This window comes from Caretta caretta, chromosome 1 (assembly GCF_965140235.1).
Source record: "Caretta caretta isolate rCarCar2 chromosome 1, rCarCar1.hap1, whole genome shotgun sequence".
NCBI lineage: Eukaryota > Metazoa > Chordata > Testudines > Cheloniidae > Caretta > Caretta caretta.
In genome coordinates this window covers 218383969-218400242 of record NC_134206.1, presented here as the reverse complement: position 1 = coordinate 218400242, position 16274 = coordinate 218383969, and the positions used below count along the sequence as shown (strand labels likewise).

Sequence of the window (16274 nt, the reverse complement as noted above, 5' to 3'; positions counted from 1 at the left end):
TGAGTCAGTGCTAACCTTATGGCTGCAGCTGGCCTCCCATTTCTCAGGGGGCTCCACAAGCCTCTGAGTGAGACTGGAAAGAAAGCCATGGACGGAGGAGGTTACAGAACTTCCTCCAGACCATCAACGTCCTTGAGCTCATCTGGTGCCTCTCCCGGGGGCCAGTCCAGGATTTCTCCCTGCAGCTCTCAAGGCTGGCTGCGGGGACAGTAGAAGAAAATGGACCCAGCACAGAAGTAATGAATCAGATGTAGCTTCCCATTTTCCTCCATCACTGGGATCCACAGCTGGGGGGACACGATCACAGTCCATCAATCCCTTTGAGGAAGGAGCATAATGAGGGAAGAGAAATGACCCCCAATCTTGGCAAGAGGCAGCACAAGGGGTGATGGGCAGAAGGAAAAGCTGAGACTAAGACACTGGGGGAAGTTCTTAAGATATGAGCTACTGGGGTGGAGGAGTCAGAGACTCCTGGTTGGGAGGGGATGGCAGTGGGTGGCAGGCACCGTCTCCTCTGGAGGAGATGGTGGAGGCCCCATCACTGCAAAGATTCTGGCAGCATAAAGGAGACATTAGTGGGGATGGAGGAGAAGAGTCCTGCAAAACCAGGGTGAGGTGAGACTGGCAGAGCCTGGCTTTCTTTCCCCAGACCCCACAATCCCTGATTCTGGTAGGTATGTGGTGACCTTTTTGGTTGGGTTTCATGTACAACTCCAGCCTCCAAAGGCTCAGTGCAGAAGGGGGAGCCTCTAAGGCAGCGGCTCTTTTGCTGTTCTCCAGGTTCCAAAGTCCAGCAGCTCATCAGCAGCGTTTCTCACGGTGCTGGTGAAGGGGCCGACACTGGAGTTCAGGAGCCGGAAATCGGTGCTGGTCAAGAACTCAGAGAGCCTGGTCTTTGTCCAGACGGACAAACCCATCTACAAACCGGGACAAACAGGTACAAGGAGTTGGGTGGGGAATTATATACAAGGCAGGAAATCCTCCCTGCCTCCCCAGAGACCCCACAACTCATCACCAAGTTAGTACGGCTGGCAGTAAACCTGCCTTCCCACCGCCTCCCCGCTAGTCACAGAGGGGAGTGTGGTGCATGCGTCCAACCTTGCCATGTGTCCATGGATCATTGTATCTGGGCCAGGCATGCACACAGCAGCTGCCTCAATGACTGATGGTCCCTGTGTGAGTGGCTGCAGGTGTAACAGTGAAAATCTCTTCCTCTCTCAATCATGCCCTCTGCAGTTCTGTTTCGGATCGTCTCTCTGGACGAAGACTTCCGTCCTCTGAATGTGAAGGTAGGTCAGATCACTGATCAGTTTCCATGGCTGACTTGGTGAGCGCTGATGATGACCCCGTTAAAGTCCTTTGTGAGTCCTGAGGAACTTATTTCTATAAACATCCTTCTAGAGCCGTAAAAGCAACTCGGTAAATCAAATAATCCCATCTGACTCCCCACATCTTCTATGTGGGGATCAGTTTCTGCCATGATTTACACTCCATTCTCCTTCTTTGACAGCGTGTACATAGGACAGAATATGTCCCTTTATGGCACAATATGAATTATTATATTATATTACAATACTATAAAGCTGGCTAGTGTGTAAATGCACCACTGCCCTCTACTGGTTGGAATCTGAAATGCACAATTGTGTGTCATAAGGCTACTACTTTGTTGCCACAGTGGTCACAGAAATTGTGAATTTCAATAAAATCCATGAAATCTTGGATATGGCTGTAAAAACTCATTTGATTAGCCCCCAAACCAAGTGGTGTTGTGACCTGGCACATGGGAATGCAGCCCCACTCAGGTTGGGCCCGTCTGACCCTCCTTCTCCATCTGTGGAGGCGTGGACGGGCCAAACCTGAGTGGAACTGTGACCCCATGCACCAGGTCCCAATGCCCAAAATGGGGAGTCGGGCTAAGTACTGCAGGACAGGAGCTGCCGCTGCAGGGTGAGCACAGCATGCCCCCCATCACCACCCCGGGCCTCCCCTTTCAGCACCCTCACTATACTCTTTTCATGTTGATGTAGTGCAAACTACATTATTTGGTAACCTTGCCATAACTTACTGTTTTTTCTCCCACACCGCTGTTGTGAAATTTACTAAAAATTTCTGTGCTGAAATCGTAGCGTTAGCCATAGGCCTTATGTTGCGAACAGCTAACATAGATTCTTCTTTGGATTCCATGGTTGAGGCCTGGGCAAATGGATCAGAGTTCTGTGCCTTCTGCTGTTGCCATGAGTTTTGAAAGGCCATGGTGTATGGTAGAGTGACAGTCATGACATCAGAGATGGTCACAAAGTTGCTATAATGTGGAACCCCACAATGTTTTTCCAGAGTGACTGTTCAGAGACTAAATCCCTCTGAAGTGGATTTATGGACATCTACTAAAATAGCCAGTAATCCTGGCTCCCAAATGGGATCCTCTCCACAAGCAGCCCAGCTACAGAGGAGATTATGGGGTTGCTTCCTGTCTGCTTCCTGCCTCTTGGAAATACCCCAAGAGGAAGTAGGGTTAAAGAAATGTTTAGATGGGATGATCCTTGCTCTGAGATGCTGGGCCACATTCTGATCTCATTTGTACCACTGTCAATCTGGAACAACTCCGCTGACTTCATGGGAACTGGAGTTGATGTGAGAGCCTAAATTGTGCATTAGTGCATTAGTAATGCCTTAGACTAAGACCAGTTACTGGGAGCAAAATTTGGCTTGTGAGGCTAAGCTGATTCTGAGATTGTCTTGGCAAAGATCTTGGGGAGGATGTTCATCTTTCCCCTGGAGCAGGGAATGGAAATTGTCCTGTTAGGATCATGTTGCCAGAAGTAAGTAAATTGGAAAAAGTCCAGAGGAGAGCAAAAAATAATAAGATGTTTCAAAAACCTGATCTATAAGGAAAGGTTGAAAGAATTGGGCCTGTTTAGTGTAGAGAAGAGACAGCTGAGGGGGGACCTGACAATAATAATCAGATATGTAAAACATTGTTATAAAGGAGACAGTGATCAGTTGTTCTCCATGTCCAAGAAGTAATTGATTTTGTTGGCAACAAGAGAGATTTAGACTATAAAGTAGGAAAACCTTTCTAACTCTAAGGATAGTTATGCACTGGAACAGGTTACTAAGGGAGGTTGTGGAATCCCCATCATTGGAGGTTTGTAAGAACAGGTTGGACAAACAACTCTCAGGGATGGTCTAGGTTAACTTGGTCCTGCCTCAGTGCAGGGAATGGACTAGATGATCTCTGGAGGTCCCTTCTGGCCCTACATTTCTGTGATTCTACAATTCTGTCCTACATGATAAATTGCTCACAGTTGGTGGAGCTAAGAACCTCCCTCTATCTTCTGTGTTACATCTTAAAAATCATAATCCTCTGTTTGTGGCATCCTTATGGGCCCTCTGACTATAGGGAACAGGAATTCGGGGCAGAGGGAATGAGCAGCAGGGCAGACGAATCTCCAGAGGCAAAAGATTATCATTATTCTGAAGGTGAAGGAGCATGCTAGTGTAACAAGGAGATTCTGATCACTTCATCTGATCACAAGGAAACATAAAACTCTACCGGAGAAGTTAGTTCTTTGAACAGAATTGTAAAGAATAACTGTCAAAGAAGAAACCATTGGTCTTAACATGCAGAGCAAGATTGGAATAACTGGTTTCTCCAGTGCTTAATTTGTAAAGGTGCTGGGGGCTCAAACAATTTTTTTTTACGTGACGCGGCAAGCGTAGAGATGCCGGGGCTATTTACTGCCAAGCTAGAGGTGCGGGGCTATGAACTGCCAAGCCTGGAGATACTGGGGCTCAGCCCTGGCACAAATTAAGCACTGGGCTTCTCCATTTGATCAAATCAGAGACTTTCAGTAGTGGCTTTAGGAACATCCTAAGGGCCTGATTCCCCAGTGCCGTGCACCTTGCGGCATCATTAACACCAGAGCAAAGTGGCCATAAAACGTCAAATGAGGCTTGTTCTGTGTGCCTTACTTTGCACTGGTGTGAGTGACAGCACCAGGGGTGGGCCAGCAGTGAGTCAGGCCCTGAGGAGATCACTTCTGTCTTGTGGGAAGGCATGTGACTGGGCCTCAAGACCCCTATACCTGGCTCTGTCACACCTTTCTGCACATCGTACACTGTGACCTAGCTGACCCGCCTCCACAACCTCACTGCAAGTTTGCATGTGCAGGAGCAGGGGTCCCTCAGGAGACATCCCAGCAGCAGGCCCCGCCTGATGCTGCAGAGCAGGACACAGAGAATTGAGTTGCCACCTGAAAGCCCTGAAAACCAGCAACTTTCCAAAGGGCCTCAGTGACTTAGAAACTTAAGTTCCCTCCCCACTCTGAACTCTGGGGTACAGATGTGGGGACCCACATGAAAGACCCCCTAAATTTATATTCCACCAACTTAGATTAAAAGTTTCCCCAAGGCACAAATTCCTTGTCTTTGGACGGTATCGCTGCCACCACCAAGTGAGTTAGACAAAGTTTCAGGAAAAGGACTACTTGGAGTTCCTGTTTCCCCAAAATATCCCCCCCAAACCCCTTCACCCCCTTTCCTGGGGAGGCTTGAGAATAATATAGCAACCAAATAGGTAAACAAGGTGAACACAGACCAGACCCTTGGGTTTTTAGGACACTAAAAACCCAATCAGATTCTTAAAAGCAGAACTTTATTATAAAGAAAAAAGTAGAAGAAGCACCTCTGTAAAATCAGGATGGAAGGTAATTTTACAGGGTAATAAGATTTAAAAACACAGAGGATTCCCCTCTAGGCAAAACTTCAAAGTTACCAAAAAAAAAAAAAAAAAAAAAAAAGGAATAAACCTCTCTCTTAGCACAGGGAAAATTCACAAGCTAAAACAAAAGATACTCTAATACATTTCCTTGCTATTACTTACAATTTCTGTAATTTTAGATTATCATTTCAGTAGAAGCTGGATTACTTGCTTGATCTCTCTCTTTGTCTCGGAGAGAACAACAAAGAGCACAAACAACCCCCCGCCCCCAATTTGAAAGTATCTTCTTTCCCCATTGGTCCTTCTGGTCAGGTGCCAACTAGGTTAATGGAACTGATTAATCCCTTACAGGTAAAGGAGGGATTTTATGCTACCCTTAGCTGTATGTTTATGACAGGGCCAGATTGCCAAAGGGATTTAGATGCCTAAAGTTGCAGATAGGCGCATAGTGGATTTTCAGAAGCACGTAGGCAATTAGGAGCCTAACTCCCATTGGCTGTGGTGGGAACTAGGTACCTCAGCTCTTGGAAACTCCTCTAGGTACCTGTCTGCATTGTTAGGCACCTAAACACTTTTACAGATCTGCCCCAAGTCTCACTGAAAGTCAGTGGCTCTTTGGCTCCTAAGCCACAGAACTTGAAAGGTACATAGGTGCCTGACTCCCATTGAAATCAACGGGAGGTAGATACATAAGTCCATTTGTGGATCTGGCCTAAAGTGCCTAAATCACTTTTGAAAAAGGCTCCTATGATAAATGAAGCGGGGGGAGGGGAGTAGCTCCCTTTTATGGGCACCCAGCCAGCCAGTTAGGTACAAAATCCGTTAGTAGCTGTTCTCTACTTGCTTTACCTGTAAAGGGTTAAAAAAGCCCATAAATAAAAGGAAGGGAGTGGGCACCTGAGCAAAAGAGCCAATGGGAAGGCTAGAACTTCTTAAAATTGGGAAAAAACTTTCCCTTTGTCTGTCTGTTGTTGTTCTCCGGAGAGAGCAGACACAGAGCAGCAATGCTGTAAGAAGCTTTAAACCCATTATGAAAAATCATCAAATCATACCTTGAAACTACTTATCTGAAAACCCAGATATGTAAGTAGATCAGGGAATGTCTAGGATTAGGTTTATTTCTTTATGGCTTGTGGACTCCTCTGTGCTAACCCCAGGTGCTTTTGTTTTGCTTGTAACCTTTAAGCAGCACCTCAAGAAAACCAATCTTGATGCTTATTATTATATTTGCTTTTTTTAAAATCTAGCCATAGCCTATGTTCCAGATGTATTTTCTTTCTTTTCGTTTTTTAATAAAATTTACCTTTTTTAAGAACAGGATTGGGTTTTTGTGTCCTAAGAGGTTTGTGCATATATTGTTTAATTAGCTGGTGGCAACTACTGATTTCCTTTGTTTTCCTTCTCAGCTCTTCCCTGGACAGGGGCGGAGGTGAAAGGGCTTGAGGGTCCCCGATAGGGAGGAATTCCCAAGTGTGCCTTCCTGGGTTCAAAGGCATTTTTTGCATTTGGGTCATGGCAACATCTACCCATCCAAGGTCACAGAGAAGCTATAACCTTGGGAGTTTAATACCAGCCTGGAGTGGCCAGTATTAATTTTTGCAATCCTTGCAGGCCCTCACCTTCTGCACTCAAAGTGCCAGAGTGGTGAATCAACCTTGACAGCTCCTAAGTCACTTGGGTGGGTTTGACATTTTTATCCTGAATCCTCTAAATGCAAAACAAAGTGTTTAATTTCACAGCTGTGTTAAACTGACCAGTTCAGGCTCTAAAACATTAAAAGGCCCCGCTGGAGTTTCTCATTGAGTAACAGAGCAAGGGGCAGAGGGAAATGCAGAGACACAGAAGTCCCCTGAACAGGGTAGATGAGCTCAGTGCATGTCTGACCTGTATTTCTAACTCTGCTTTTCCCTGTTTTCCCCACAGTTTCCACTGGTCTTCATCAAGGTAAGTGGCACGTTGATTTTTACTCTCACGGCCGCTAGCTGAAACCTGGGGCTGCTGCGGGGCCGGGGAGACTCCCGTGCTCCACAGCAAAGGGGGTGTGTAGTGCGGTATTCATTGTGAATGGGTAGTGCGGCCACTAGGGGGCTCAGAGCAAGGAAGTAAGGGTGAGTTTGTGGGAACAGGAAATAAGAGTCCTGCATTCACCCCACACACCCTGGGTGATCATTGGATCATCTCAGCATTGGATCACCCTAGAGATTTCAGTCCTCAGCTGCAGTGCAGCATTGGAACGTGACCTGCAAAGGGGGAAAATGGGCCCGTGACCTTTTCTGCTTCTTTAGGTTGCTTAAAGGAGCCTGAAAAGGGTCTTTTGTGAAAGTGAGCCCTGGTCTGCACACAGATTTCATTCCAGTTTAACTGTGTCAGTCAGGGGTGGGATTTTATACCAAAATAGTTAAACCAGTGCAGCCACTAGCATGGGCCCGGTTATACCAACATAGAGGTGCCTTATACTGGCATAGCTCATTCCCTTTCTCATACAGAAATAAGCTATACTGGTCAAAGGCACCTTTATCCTGGTATAACTGTGTCCACACTAGGGGATTGAACTGGTGTCATTACACCAGTATAGCTCAAGCAGTACAACTTTTATATGTAGACGGGCCCTATGTTTGTTATTTCTGCCTCTTTTTCCATTAGAAATTCAGATCTTGTCCACTCTGGAAGTCTCTGCGGGCACAAGAGAACTAGAGAGTTGATGATATGATACGAGTCCGTGGCAGGAAAACTGAACCCCTCAGATGGGAAGGGATCTTTAGGACTCTAATATTATTTAGGGTTGTTTGTTTTGTTTTTGTGGCCAGCTGTTTAATTCCAATGATTAAAAAACTGTTGGGATAAAGGCTGTCTCTGTTGAGACAGTGTGACCTAGATAGACAACTGTGGTGGGACTCAGGAGACCTGGGTTCTATTGGTAACTCTCCCACCCTTCTACTGGTGACTTTAAGAAGTAAGCTCACTTCTCTCTACCTCAGTTTCCCCAGATGTGAAACAGGGATAATGATTCTGACCTCCTTTGTAAAGCAGGTTGAGGTCTATGGATGCAAAGTGCTAGGTATTTTTTTTATTGTTATAATTGTTTCCAACTCCCACCCCTTCAGTTAAGATGTGGCCGCTCACAATAAATACATCTGAGATCTGGTGAGAAACCAGGGGAGATCAGACGTGGCATTCCTGCTATTTCTGAAGTTAAAACAATAAGCAGGGGGGCGAAAAAACACTTTTTTTTTTCATGTGGAAAAAGCTTTCAGGCCTTCTGTCTATATCCATCATAAAGATGGCAAAGGCAGCACAAGCCCAATGATAAACCTTCTTTCCCAGCCTCCTCTGAGTCATATAGTCATTTCATCTCCAGATCCGCCTCACACTAGGCTACCCGCTTTTGACTTGACTTAAGTGTGGGGCCAACTCTCAATAACTGCGACAGCGCAGTGGGACTTGTCAGCTGAAGGTCCTTTCACCCACTCTGCCTTCGGTGTCACCTAGTGGGGTCTCTTGGAAACAGGGCCTGCTCTCTCCCCGTCAGCCATGAGAGGTCACTCCCCTCTGCCATGTACATTGGCCAAACTGGACAGTCTCTACGTAAAAGAATAAATTGACACAAATCAGACGTCAAGAATTCAAAAACCAGTTGGAGAACACTTCAATCTCTCTGGTCACTCGATTACAGACCTAAAAGTGGCAATACTTCAACAAAAAAACTTCAAAACCAGACTCCAGGGAGAGACTGCTGAATTGGAATTAATTTGCAAACTGGATACAATTAACTTAGGCTTGAATAGAGACTGGGAATGGATGGGTCATTACACAAAGTAAAACTATTTCCCCATGTTTATCCCCCCCACCCCCCACTGTTCCTCAGACGTTCTTGTCAACTGCTGGAAATGGTCCACCTTAAATATCACTGCAAAATGTACGCCCTTCCCCGCCCTCCCCCCCCCCCCCCATCTCCTGCTGGTAATAGCTCACCTTAAGTGATCACTCTGGTTACAGTGTGTATGGTAACACCCACTGTTTCATGTTCTCTGTGTATATAAAATCTCCCCACTGTATTTTCCACTACATGCATCCGATGAAGTGAGCTGTAGCTCACAAAAGCTTATGCTCAAATAAATTTTTTAGTCTCTAAGGTGCCACAAGTACTCCTTTTCTTTTCACATCCCCCGTTACTTGGCTCAGGGATAAAGTGGGAATGAAATAAATCCTCTCCAGTCAGTCAGTCACCTGGGGCTATCTGAAGTAAATAGACTTTTGATGGTAGCCAAGATACAGAGGAGAAAACAGATAGAAAATGAAAGAGTGTGAAGATTAAACATGTTCCTGAGCAGTCTGGAAAGAGCACATCAAACTATATATTGCTTTTAGTTTAATCTCTTTGATGGTTTCTACTAGAGTTGGGCCTGAGCTGCAGAATTCAGAACCAGGTTAGGATCTAGTCACGTCAGACCTGGTTTGGTCCATTGCTTTGGCCTGTTAATAATCAATTTGTAATTAATAATACTCAGCTTTTACAGAGATGAAGTTTCAGATCCAGCCTCTGGACCTGCCTTCAAACTTGCCCAAAACCATACTCAGGACCTTGTCTAATTTATTCAGATTGGCTTCCCACATTCCCCACCCCCCATACATATTGTGCATTGAGTAGCAGCCCAAAACAACATATTTAAGTCCAGATTAGTATTTCCATGGCCCATTTTCTTCCACATACCTGCATGGGGTGGGTTTTCTCAGCCCCATAGGTAACCTGAATATTTCAATCCTCAGCCAGACCAGTTGCCAGTTCTCGAACTGCAAATATAAACATTAAAGCTTCCAGGCTTTAGAAACTCATCACATCCTGCTGTCTGTGCATTGGTCTCTTAGCCTTGCTCTCTCCCACCCTCCTTGCCCACTCCATATGGATGTGGGCATGTTGATCAGGTGGGCAGACAATGGAATAGATTCGGTGCTGGTATCTGGCTGTTTAATTACACACTGTTTGCACAGGATTTGACTGGTTAATCCTTACAGGCTACTGGGAAAGTACAGAGCTGGCCACCAGGTGCCCTAACCTCAGCTATAGGAGAGGGAGATAATCGTATATATCCTGTATCTCTGCCAAACATTGGACTGCAACTGCCCTGTTCTGCAGCCTCATGCTGTGTAGACACCCTGCCTGTAAATGAAAGGTTAAGAGTCATCCTGTCTTATGACCTTATGCTCTTCTCACCTCTAGGACCCGCAGAGGAACCGCGTGTACCAGTGGCGAGAGGTGGAGTTAAATGGGGGCCTCACCCAGCTCTCCTTCCCCCTCACCTCCGAGCCCATTCAAGGCACCTACAACGTGGTGGTACAAAAAGAGACAGGGACCAATCTAGAACACTCCTTTACTGTGGAGGAATACGGTAAGGAAGGGTTCCACTCGTGCTGGGGCGAGGGGTGTTGGAAGCAGAAGCAACTGTCTGGGATTCATCCATTCCAGGCACAAAAATCCAGTTCAGGATTGTCTGGGGTATAGATGTGTGAAGAGTGATCTGAGGAATGGGCCAGGAAAACACTGGATACTTTAAGGGATCAGGATCTGAGCCCACATCCAGTGGTGTGTAGCTTTCTCTTCAGCACCTGAACTGTCAGGGTCACTGTTCACTGTAAGCCTGGGCGTATCTGGGTCTGAATACAAAAGCCCATCCCTTGGGCCTACTGGATTTGGGCTGTGATTCCAGTCTCAGTACAATGCAGCTTTATTTTTGTGTAGGGTCTTTCCTACCAGTTGTGTGCAGTATATGGTACGGATGCAGAACAAACTATGTGAATGCTATATTACAGTGGCACAGTTTGCTTCCCCTGTGCTCTGCCAATGAAACTGGCTTAACTCACCTCTCCTTTCTCCCCTTCTCCCACTCTGGTCTTCACACCTTTGTCCTTGCAGCCCCTGGCACCCAGAACATCTTCAAACATTCAAAATAAATAAATAAAGACACTTTGGCTGGAGATCAAGCCTGGAAAACATCAGCCTCAAAGGGCAAACTTTTGGAAGGTTTATGAGGAAAGGAAAATGAGGCCAGCAGGAGTGGTAGATTCTCAGAGAACACATTTTGCAACCTTAATTACAGTGGTTGCCACGAATCACCCAAGGAGAGAGAAAGTACAGCTCTGTCTAGTCTAGGGAAATGTACCACTCCAGCCCCCACCCCGACCACTTGTGAATTGTCCCACAGAAATGCTCCAGCCACTTACATGCATTCCAAGAGCTTACTCTCAGCAAGCCTAAGAGCCAGCTCATTCTGAACGGCTTAGTAACAGTGGCTCCACGAGGCCTCTCGCTGCTGTCCGACAGGGCATTCTGAAACTTCCCAGAATCCACTGCTTCTGGGGTCTGTGCTGGGAACTGCAAGATAGGTACCACACGGCATCGCAACTGAAGGGCTTTAAAGCAGTGCTCTTGTAGGCAAACCCGCAGAGCTCCGAACACCAGTCAGCATGGCAGTGCGGGCACTGTGACCAGCCTGTGCTCCAGCTGGGCCGATCTCACTGGTTCCAGTGTGACCTGGCTCTGGACAGTCTGCCACCTCCTTGCTTGGGGTGCCTCTGCGTGTGCCACTCCGAGCCAAGCTGGCTTTTGCCTGAGCCTTATACCTACAGCAGCTCTTATTGCAGGGGTTCTCAAACTTGGGGGTCGGGACCCCTCAGGGGGTTACAAGGTTATTACATGGGGGGTCGCAAGCTGTCAGCCTCCACCCCAAACCCCACTTTGCCTCCAGCATTTATAATGGTGTTAAATATATTTCAAAGGGTTTTTAATTTATAAGGGGGGGGTCGCACTCAGAGGCTTGCTATGTGAAAGGGGTCATCAGTACAAAAGTTTGAGAACCATTGTTTTATGGAGTTTGCTCTCCACTCCCCTCCACACACCCCCAGTCAGTGTCTCTCTTCCATTATTACCCCCTCATTCAGTTAGTTCAGAACTCCTGAGAAAATTCACTTTGGGGCTGAAACTTGACATTGAAGTGCCCAGCCAGAAGGGGAATGCAGTCTGTGAACTCAGCCAGCAGGAAACAATATTTGCTTTTACCGTGTTATGAAACAGCTTTTATCCAACTCTTTTCATGCAGGGATAAGTTTAAAATGGCTGAACTTTCAGGGTCACATTCACTGGTGCAGTCCGTCTGCTTTGTACCACTCCAGCAGGGATGCAAAGTAAGCGGGCTTATGGCTGCTTTGCTTCACCGGAGCAGCACAAGAGCCAGAGCACACAGTGAATGTGGCCCTTTAAATCTGATGAGTGATGATGGTGCACTGGGGAGTCCGGCCCTCACTAGGTATCACTTGCGTTGCATAGTTTGGAATACAGTCTCTGAAGCAACGACAGCCCGGCGGGCAGGGTTGGGCAAGGGGAGCGAAGGGGAGGGGAGCAGGGGTTACGGTGTCTTTCTCTTCAGTTCCACAGTCCCTGGCCAGATCCTCAGCTGGTGTAAACTGGCTCAGCTGCACTGAGGGGCATGGAGCTGTGGTGATTTATAGCAGGCTGAGGATCTGGCACCATGCGTTGCGGGGGGGATGGGGAGAGGCTGTGTCTGTCACTCAATGGGGTAGTGACAGTGATGTACACGTGATCCCTCTGCTCTGCTCAACGTCTGGCCCGTCTCTCTCCCTCAGTGCTGCCCAAGTACGAGGTATCTGTGAAGCTGCCCAAGAAAATCACCATCCAGGATGAGGAGCTGAAAGTGGCCGTCTGTGGTCTGTGAGTTTCAGGGTTTGAGTCACCGTTTTTTGTGCTCATCCACCGTTGCCTTCCTGCTGCTACCCCCAGAAACCAGAGCTGGAGAAGGCCCCTTGGGTCACTTTCTCTCCATCCCCAAGGGCCCTGGGCAGGATTGTTCCCTACTGTCTAGTCTGCATCTAGCCCAAGTTTTAAACATCCCAAGCAATGGGGCTCCTCCCCTGCCCCGGGAAACGATGCCTCAGCCCCGTACAGCTCCCTCTCAGAAAGGTTTTCTCCATTATTCAACACAAATTTCCCCTTTCTTGACATCATTCCATCCTTCCTAATCAGACCCCCAAGTGCCTCCGTAAATTATCCCGGCGCCCCTTGGTGATGCCTCCTTCAGACACTTGTAGGTAGAAATTACGTCCCTTCTTAGACATCCCGTAACCAGACTTGCCAGATTTAACTCTTCCTTCCCTCCTCATAAATCCCTCCCTCCAGCTCCCTGCTCGTATTTCTTGCTCTTCTCTGAACTCCCTCCAATTTGTCAATGGCTTTTGGGTAAAGAGGTGTCCGGAGCTGAAAACAGTGCTCCAGAGGTGTCGTGTAGCGTTGACGGGAGATGATAATCCCTCTCTATACAGCCTTAAAGTGCGACCCCACCTGGAAGACAGTGTTCAGCTCTGGGCCCCACAGCTCTGAGGAGACTGCACCTGGAATACTGTCTGCAGGTCTGGGCTCTTCCGTACCAGAAAGGTGTGGCCAAATGGGAGGGAGCTGGGAGAAGGGAAACACAACTGATTTAAGGGGCAGAAGAGCCTGACTATCGGGCAACATTTCCTAATGGGGAGGCCTGCTGGGTAATGGAATAATCTCCCCCGGGAAATGGCTGGAACCCCGTCACCTGAGTCATTGGAAAACAGGACTAGATGAAGCTCTGGAGAATAGACATTAGGAAACCAGCAACAGAGTCCTCAGGGGTAATGGTATAAAGGGCCCCAAAAGGCCTCTTCTGCCTGACTGTCTCCCCGTCTAAGCACCTTGTGTCTCTTTAACACCTCTCTGGTTACAGATACACCTATGGGACCCCTGTCCCCGGCCTGGTGAATGTCCGTGTGTGCCGGAGATTCTCCCAGTCCAGGTCACACTGCTATGGAAGAGAGGCCGAGGCTGTGTGTGAGGAATTCACCAGACAAGTAAGTCCAAGGCCCATCCCATAGGCAGGAGGTGACTGTCTTGAGGAGGGTGATCTGTGTCTGTCAAAGGGGATTGTTAGACCTCAGCTGGGATTCTGTGTTCTGGGTTGGGCTCTGTCTCACAGGAGGGAGGTATTGGTTAGGAGGTGAGGCCAGGGCTGGGGGATATAAATTATGAAGAAAAACCCCTCGGGTGAAATCCTGGCCCCATTGAACTCAATGGCAAAACTCCCATTGACATCTGTCAGGTCAGGATTTACCCCTGGATGGATGTTTCTTCTAACTGGGAAAGAAAAGACCCTGAGAGGTTTTTGTGTCTGTGAATGGGATTGAGATGGGGAGGGGAGCAGAGCAGAGGAGAAAGCAAGAGGGAACTTTAAGATCTGGGAGAGAGAGAGAACTCAAGAGGAAGAAGAAAGAGAGAGACAGGGCAAGGAGGTAGAGAGAATAGGGGTAGAGCAATAAAGAGAGAGAGGGAGACTATGAAGGAGAAGAAAGTAAGAGAGAGAAAATAGAAGTAGGTTAGACAGAGATAGGAGGAGGAGAAGAATGAGAGCAAGAACGAGAGAAGGAAGAAGAGAGCAAGATTGTGCATGGAGAACGAGAGAGGATTCCAAGGGTGGATAAAAGACACAAGGAGATTTATCACACTGATGGGAAGTTGCAGTTCTAGGGGGTGTGATCTGAACAATCAGGGAACCAGGCATGTAACTAGGAGAATTTGTGGTGAAATGCATCAGAGAGGGCTGCATATTGGATAAGTCACTGAGACGAGAGACGCCTTGATTGGTTTGTTGAGGAAGAAGGGAAGAGAGGGAGTCAGGCCGGATCAAGCCAGTAAGAGGATGGGATTAAGGCAAACTAAGCAGCAGGCAAATGTCTTGGGTACTGGGGTCTCTGTTCCTGTTCCACACAGACCTGAATTGTACAGGGATTTCCATGGTAATTTCCTCTTTGGGCTTTGGCTCAGGCGGACGTTCGAGGCTGTGTCTCCAATGTGGTGAAGACTAAAATATTCCAGCTCAAGCGAAAGGGTTATGAGATGAAAATTGAGGTGCAAGGCAAGATCACGGAAGAGGGTACAGGTATGCATCATGCTGACCTGGTGGAGCTGTGGGGCCGCACTGCGATAGAAGTGGGTGTTGCAAGCCAGCACTGAAGGGCACTGGCAGAGCTGGACAACGTGGGGGGCAGCATTGGAGCATCTAGAGGAGCTGCAGGTCAGTGCATTAGTTCAAACCCCTCTTTGCCGTGTTTTTTTGCAGGGGTGGAGTTAACTGGGACAGGCTCCAGTGAGATCACAGGCACCATGAGCAAAATCAGCTTTGAGCAGGTGGACTCTCATTACATACCAGGGATCCCCTTCTCTGGGCAGGTAGGGAACCTCTGAGAGCCCAGGAAATTACCTGACACGAGTGTGCTTGTCTGTGGAGAATGAGAACGTGCAAATGGAAAAGGGAAAATGTGGGACGATCACAAACCATGGGAACAGGAGCCATCTCCCTCTGCCTCTACACATGCTGTGGTATCCTTGCCATTAGTGGGAATTGCAGCACCTTCCTCTGACCCCCTGGTGCTGTCAGAGACGGGATACAGAGGAAAAGGCCCATTGGTGTGGCTGGCACAGTCCTTCCCATGTTCCCAATCACACACTCTCGGAGGACAAGCCACCTCCTCAGGTGGTTCAGACTCACCCAGCATGTTCACATATACCTGCCCCGTGGTCAGCTCTGTAGGAAACACCCTCTGGAGCTGCCTCAGGGGAATAATGTGGGCAAAGTGTCATTAGGACTGTGGGGACTGCTTTCCCTGCCTGGTATATAAGCAACGGAGATTGGATTTGTTCCTTTAGGTGAAGCTGGTGGACGGGACCGATGCTCCAATCACCAATGAAACAATCCGGATTTCCATAGGGGGAAACAAATACAAAGCCAACTACACAACAAATGAAGAGGGCCGAATCTGGTTTTCCATAGACACTGTCAACTTCACAGACACCTCCATTCACATCACCGTGAGTAGCTGAATCCAGGGAGCTAGGGGATGGGAGGTGTCACTGGCTGAGCTCCAGAGGAGATGTCCGTGGGTTTATTGATCTCTCTGCCCATCGGGAGATAAAACAAAGAGTTTGTTGGCTGGGAATTTCAGTCTCCTCCTCTCTGTCTTGCTCTCTTTCTCTCTGTCCCTTGTTCTCTGTGTCTTTCACACACACTGTCGCTCTCCCTCTGATTCTCCATCTCTCTCTCTCCACACGAGCATGGAAAATGCAGATCAATGCACTGTGCACTGAAAAATCTGCCAAGAACATGTTTTTAAAATTACCCACTTTTTCCTTCTGAAATGCTAGTAGACTTGTTACTCACTTTTTGATCTGATGTAAAAATGTTCTTCTTTATCAGGCAAACCATAAATCTGAACTGAACTGTTATGACACAGACTGGGTCACCCCTGTGTATGGTAACGTCGTTCACAGAGCAACACGCTTTTACTCCCTGAGTAAGAGCTTTCTCAAAATTGAGCCCATGTCTCAGACTTTAAGCTGTGGCTCCAACGTGGTGGTCCGGGTGCACTACATCCTGAAGCCAGAGGCCGTGGGGGAGCAGAAGGAAATCGTCTTTTACTATTTGGTAAGCCCTCATGACCTCTACTTCCGTACACATGACACAGCACT

At 47.6% G+C, this 16274-nt stretch overlaps 1 protein-coding gene across 2 annotated transcripts in view; it reads left to right on the top strand.

The window, feature by feature from the left end:
• LOC125623248 (alpha-2-macroglobulin-like) overlaps nt 1-16274 on the top strand; it is a 57574-nt gene that overhangs the window by 6559 nt on the left and 34741 nt on the right. For both annotated transcript variants that reach the window (XM_075120420.1, XM_075120417.1), the window contains exons 3-12: nt 781-937; nt 1237-1289; nt 6644-6664; nt 9939-10107; nt 12359-12443; nt 13480-13603; nt 14574-14688; nt 14869-14978; nt 15456-15617; nt 16003-16230. In XM_075120420.1, coding sequence (XP_074976521.1) covers nt 781-937; nt 1237-1289; nt 6644-6664; nt 9939-10107; nt 12359-12443; nt 13480-13603; nt 14574-14688; nt 14869-14978; nt 15456-15617; nt 16003-16230 — 1224 coding nt within the window. The remainder of the gene's footprint in view (nt 1-780; nt 938-1236; nt 1290-6643; nt 6665-9938; nt 10108-12358; nt 12444-13479; nt 13604-14573; nt 14689-14868; nt 14979-15455; nt 15618-16002; nt 16231-16274) is intronic.